At 41.3% G+C, this 5,788-nt stretch overlaps 1 protein-coding gene across 1 annotated transcript in view; it reads right to left on the reverse strand.

Annotated features, from left to right (window-relative positions):
* The window catches only part of LOC134189608 (ribonucleoside-diphosphate reductase large subunit-like), an 8,449-nt gene extending 3,142 nt beyond the window's left edge, over window positions 1-5,307 (reverse strand). Inside the window, exons 1-12 of the mRNA XM_062657933.1 lie at window positions 5,211-5,307; window positions 5,005-5,093; window positions 4,503-4,680; window positions 4,287-4,387; window positions 4,152-4,211; window positions 3,779-3,818; window positions 2,902-2,978; window positions 2,717-2,839; window positions 2,421-2,597; window positions 2,019-2,272; window positions 265-400; window positions 138-203 (exon numbers count right to left, since the gene is read on the reverse strand). Of these exons, the coding sequence (XP_062513917.1) occupies window positions 138-203; window positions 265-400; window positions 2,019-2,272; window positions 2,421-2,597; window positions 2,717-2,839; window positions 2,902-2,978; window positions 3,779-3,818; window positions 4,152-4,211; window positions 4,287-4,387; window positions 4,503-4,680; window positions 5,005-5,093; window positions 5,211-5,241 (1,332 nt within the window). The 5' untranslated portion in view covers window positions 5,242-5,307. The remainder of the gene's footprint in view (window positions 1-137; window positions 204-264; window positions 401-2,018; window positions 2,273-2,420; window positions 2,598-2,716; window positions 2,840-2,901; window positions 2,979-3,778; window positions 3,819-4,151; window positions 4,212-4,286; window positions 4,388-4,502; window positions 4,681-5,004; window positions 5,094-5,210) is intronic.
* Between the last annotated feature and the right edge of the window lie 481 nt (window positions 5,308-5,788).

Here is a 5,788-nt window from a genome sequence, read left to right on the forward strand (position 1 = left end):
TTATTTGTCTGTCCATCTGTCTATCTATTTGTCATCTGTCCATTTATTTGTCTGTCTGTCTATCTGTTTGTCCATCTGTCCATCTGTTTGCCTGTCCATCTGTCTCAGATAGCCCACATTCAAGCCATCCCTCTAACCTCATCTGGACTGCTGTACTCGACCACCTCTGTACACAAGTTACTGCATTTGATTGTCCCCAAATTCTTTACAAAACAAGCATCACACATACACACGTCTTCTCACACCGCTGGTAAGGTAGGTTACTTGCTGATTGCTTTTTCGGTTGCAGCTGTCTTTGTAAAGCATGTATGGAGTGCCCGTTTCCACCTGCGATTCTAAAATTGCAAACCACAGCTTTTGAGCTTTGACAACACGACGAGCACGACCTTCCTTTTCATACCTAAAAAAGCAAAATAACATTTGGTCGCAATTATATTATATTATACACTAAGAGATGCAACCCTTCTGTTTATTCCTCCAATACAATAGTCTAATGTATTGTGAGATGCATCCAGGGTTCGAAAAATCCGGTCGCCAAGTCGCCATATGGCAACCACTTCTACGTGGTTGGCGACTAAACGAGCGGTGTGGTTGCCAATTTGGCGACTAGAAATATTTGGTAGTTTTTAGTCTTTTGTGGCAGCGGCTCTTGGATGCAAACCGCAGATGTTTGCGTTATAATATGTTGCCACTTTCTAAGCCTACCATTTAGTGGCACACTGCGAAGTAGGCCGTCTACTTAGCACCTTCGTACATATCGCGTAACAACGTATCACCTAGCAATCTATTGCGAGTTGTTGCTATTCTCTGGTTGACCATCATTTTTATGAACTCTACTGCCTGTACCGATCTCACTGGTCTCTGTCATCAGCTACAAACCCAACTAAAGACCTGCAGGCACGTTTAATTTTTCAAACTATCGCGGTCACTCCTATTCTTCATACGCTACACCAGCAAATCCAAGTCAACAGCTCTAGCATAGATGAGACGCCATTGCGCAGCAGCTTCCTGAGTGTCTTTCTATCAGGAGAACTACCAGGTACATCCAGGAGCTCGTATGTCTCCTAGTGCTACTAGGAAAGTCCGTTCAGACAAAAGTTTCTGCATGTCTGGTTCAGAAATCTAGATGTTGAATGATGCCACGCACTATTGAAGCGCTACAATAACAAAGTTTATCACTTGTGTTCCAGAGATTAGCACAGCTAGCCATAGGACGGATGGGGTTACATGCAATAGCCGGATGTACTGTTCTCAACAACAATAGTGGCACTGAGTCATAAGAGAAGAAATGCTCTTATCTACTCAACCAAAGAATGCTCATGTCTTATTGGATGGATTGCCAGGATGTCGATGTGATGACAAACCACATTTTTGTTTGGTTGTAGCTATATAATTAGTTGAAAGTTAAGATAAAATATGAATACTCAGACTATTACATAGAAAGAATCCCAAGCATAATACTGTAGATTGATGTGTTTAATTGCTATCTACAATGTTCGTCCAACGTTACAGCAAATTCTTAGTTAGGTCTTAATTTAATGTCAAACATGATAATCTGGAAAAGGGTCTCAACAGTGATATTAATGACTTGTTCACCTCTGGAATCTGACCTAGAAACTAGTGAAAGTTTGGCGATCAACCGGTCGTCTACGTGGCCAAACTGGCGACCAGATTCAAACACATTTTTCAAACCCTGTGCATTCCTCCAATACAATAGTCTAGTGTATTGTGAGATGCATCCCTCCAATACAATAGTCTAGTGTATTGTGAGATGCATCCCTCCAATACAATAGTCTAGTGTATTGTGAGATGCATCCCTCCAATACAATAGTCTAGTGTATTGTGAGATGCATCCCTCCAATACAATAGTCTAGTGTATTGTGAGATGCATCCCTCCAATACAATAGACTAGTGTATTGAGAGATGCATCCCTCCAATACAATAGTCTAGTGTATTGTGAGATGCATCCCTCTAATACAATATCACAATCTCATTTGAGCTACAGTACACCAACCCACCGAGTATAGAGTTGTTCAAACTCATCTCCCCACACATCTGCCAATCCTGGACATTCATCTGGACACATAAGTGACCAATCCCCGTTGCTCTCAACTCGTTGCATGAACAAATCAGGAATCCACAAAGCGTAGAACAAATCACGAGCGCGTTGCTCCTCTTTCCCAGTATTCTTTTTCAATTCAAGAAATTCAAACACATCGGCATGCCAAGGCTCCAAGTAAATAGCAAACGCTCCCGGTCTCTTGTTCCCTCCCTGTCAGCAGACCAAAACAAACGCAAGAAATGTTAAGCAAAAGGTTTCCTGAAGACAGTTAGAAAGCAGAGAGGAGAGAGAGAGAGAGAGAGAGAGAGAGAGAGAGAGATGAGAAAGCAAAACAGTAAAGACACAAGAACTCTTGTACCTGGTCAACGTATCTTGCTGTGTTGTTGTAAACTCTAAGCATTGGAACTAGTCCATTTGACAAGCCGTTCGTTCCAGCAATGAAACTGCCATGAGCTCTAATGCAGTGAACATTGAGACCAATCCCGCCTGCCGTCTTTGAGATGTTCGCACACAATTTCAGCGTGTCATAGATACCCTGCAATTACAACTAAAAGTTAATTGTGTGTGTGTGTGTGTGTGTGTGTGTGTGTGTGTGTGTGTGTGTCAAGGTGTGTGTGTGTGTGTGTGTGTGTGTGTGTGTGTGTGTGTTGTGACCTCAATGCTGTCATCTGTCATCGTGAGAAGAAAACAACTCGACAACTGCGGCCGTCGTGTACCAGCATTGAACAGTGTAGGCGAAGCATGAGTGAACCAACGCTCAGACATCAAGTTGTACGTCTGCACACAAACCAAACATCATCACTCAAATCTGTTAGAGCTCATGACATGATGCTGCTCACTGTAATTGCCGCATCAATGTCATTTCCATGAATACCAACTGCAACCCTCATCAACATGTGCTGCGGACGCTCAGCAACTAAAGAAATTTAAATAAAAATTATAAACACAAAAAAATTAAAAATAAATAATTTACAAAATAAAATAATTAATTAATTAACTTTAAATTAAAATGTAACTTTAAATTGAAAATAAAATAAAAATCAATCTTAAAACGAAATTAAAATAACTAGTTAATATCAAATAAAATTTAAATAATTAATTATAACTAAAAATAATTTAAAATTAATATCAATGAAATAGAAATAATTAATTAACATTTCAAACTACAGTACCGGCAATAAGTAACCTAACATTTTTATCGTATTCGTATCGTATCGTATTGCGTATGTGTCGAGTCATCACTGTTATCAGTGGACATGCCATCATGTATCGTGTATGTATGGTAGCGTATCGTAGCGTATCGTATCGTAGCGTATCGTATTGTGTCGTAGCGTATGGTATGGTAGAGTATCGTATCGTAGCGTATCGTATCATTGCGTATCGTATCATAGCGTATCGTATATTGTATTGCGTATCATATATCGTACCATCTGGTATCTTATCTTAATTGTATCGTATATCATATTGCATATGGTATATCGTATGGATGGTATCTTATCGTAATTGTATGGTATCATCTTTTATCTTATCCTATGGTACATGGTATCTTTTATTGTATCGTATGGTATCCTATCGTATCGTATCGTATCATATCGTATCGCTGTCAGCTTACTTATTGCCGGTACTGTACTACAAGAAAATATGCATTACAACGATTGTGTCACTTCATGGGCAGCTGTTATAATTGTATTAAAATAAATTCAAAATACAACTAACTTTTTCCATTAATCTTCAGTAAGTATGATCTTTCCAATGTCTAGAAACACAAATAATGAGAGTCGTGTTACTCAACTAGTGTGTGTGTGTGTGTGTGTGTGTGTGTGTGTGTGTGTGTGTGTGTGTGTGCGTGTGTGTCCAAAACAGCATCCAAGTTGATCATGATAAACTGCCTGTTGAATCGACAGGAAATATTATCTGAACTTGCAAAACCAGATACTGCACATAGCATCAGCACTGGGTGAACAGTTCAGTGTTGCTGTTCAGTGACTCAAAACCGACGCTGACGGTCGCTGCAATCAGGTCAGGGAACGGAGCCACTGTGTGTGTGTGTGTGTGTGTGTGTGTGTTTGTGTGTGGCACAACGTCTCACCTTGAACCCAAAGTAGCTGTAACTGTAATCTCTATCATAGATAATCGTCGAATTGAGTCGCTGTGAATACAATACCATACAGTTAGTGAGATGGCACAGCATCACACATACATAGACTACATCGCTTCTTGTTACCTCTGCGTTCGCCACGACAAGGTCGTAGGTTTCCTTGGAAACCATCGGGCATGCCCGTTGATTCACCGGATTCACATACTTGTACAAATCCTCAACAACAGCTGCACGGATTAAACATTTTGTTAGACACACATCAACACAGTTGGCATACAGAAACGATGGAAATGCACAGACAGAGATTGACAAACACTCTGAGTGACACAACAATTTGTTCACCACTAAAATGTTTCTTTGTCTCTTTGTGGAGATTGGAGACGGCGATACGGGCGGCCAACACGGCAAAGTCGGGATGTTTGGTCGTCATGGTGGCGGCAGTCTCGGCCGCCAGGGTGTCCAACTCGACAGTCGTAACACCAGGGTAGATGCCACTGATTACTTTCATGGTAATCACAGCCTGTATGTATAACACAACAGTCACTGATTTGACTGTGTGTGTGTCACTGTGTGTGTGTGTGTGTGTGTCACTGTGTGTGTGTGCGTGTGTGTGTGTTGGTCACTGGTGTGTGTGTGTGTCACTGTGTGTGTGTGTCTGTTAGCGTGCTATTAATTAAAATTCACCTAATACGGGTCCTAACACATCACGTGACCTCCAGTGTCTCGTGCCGCGCACAACTTTTTGGCGCGCTAAGCTTGAAACAATGAAGCGAGAACACAGCGAATTCGCAGCTTCGTGCGACCGACGGACTTCGCTGCACGCTATTACAGTGCGATTACTCACCGGATCGACGTGTTCCTGATTCAATGAATAGCACAGCTTCTCAACTCGCGACGTTATTTTGTCAAACATAACCTTTTCATGCCGACCATCTAGAAAATAAGAAATAGAGAGCACGAAAATCAGTTATCTCGGTTATCTAACAATTTGGTGTGACTGGAGTGGAAATGAAAGACTGGGCCAGTGGCTGCTACTAGTATCGGTCTTACCTCGTTTCTTAACGTACAGTCCGGTAGCCATTGTGTTCTGTGCTTGCTGAGTGCAAACTAGACGACTGTGATGTTTACCCGCGTAGCTACGTTTGGCGCGGTCGGACTAAACATCCGGGATTACAATCAAGTGATACTTTTGTCATTCCCGGATTGTGAACCTTTGTCTGCTGTGATTGGTCAAACTGTTACAGGGTTACGATTGGTATGCGGATTTGGATATTGCCTGTGGCAGTGGAATGTTATTAGACTTTGTGCACGTGCAACTATTAAAGGTTTTGTAGCTGTTTGAGACAAGTTGGATCGAGCTCGAAGGTCATATGAAAACCAGAGAAAGTGCAGTACCATATAAAGCGCGAGTACACAAAGAGTGAGTTGATGTATGTGTCCATACAGTCAAATGTTTGACATGACACATACTGTAATCACATAAAGGCAATGAAGCAGACAGATGATTCATGACATTCACTAGCACAAAGAAAAGTACGGAAACAAATTATAGAAGCCATTCGCCAAAATTTGTAAGAGTACAACATGTCAACAGTACAACATGTCAACAGTACAGTTTGGTGTCTTGC

Source organism: Corticium candelabrum, chromosome 14, assembly GCF_963422355.1.
Source record: "Corticium candelabrum chromosome 14, ooCorCand1.1, whole genome shotgun sequence".
Lineage (NCBI taxonomy): Eukaryota > Metazoa > Porifera > Homoscleromorpha > Homosclerophorida > Plakinidae > Corticium > Corticium candelabrum.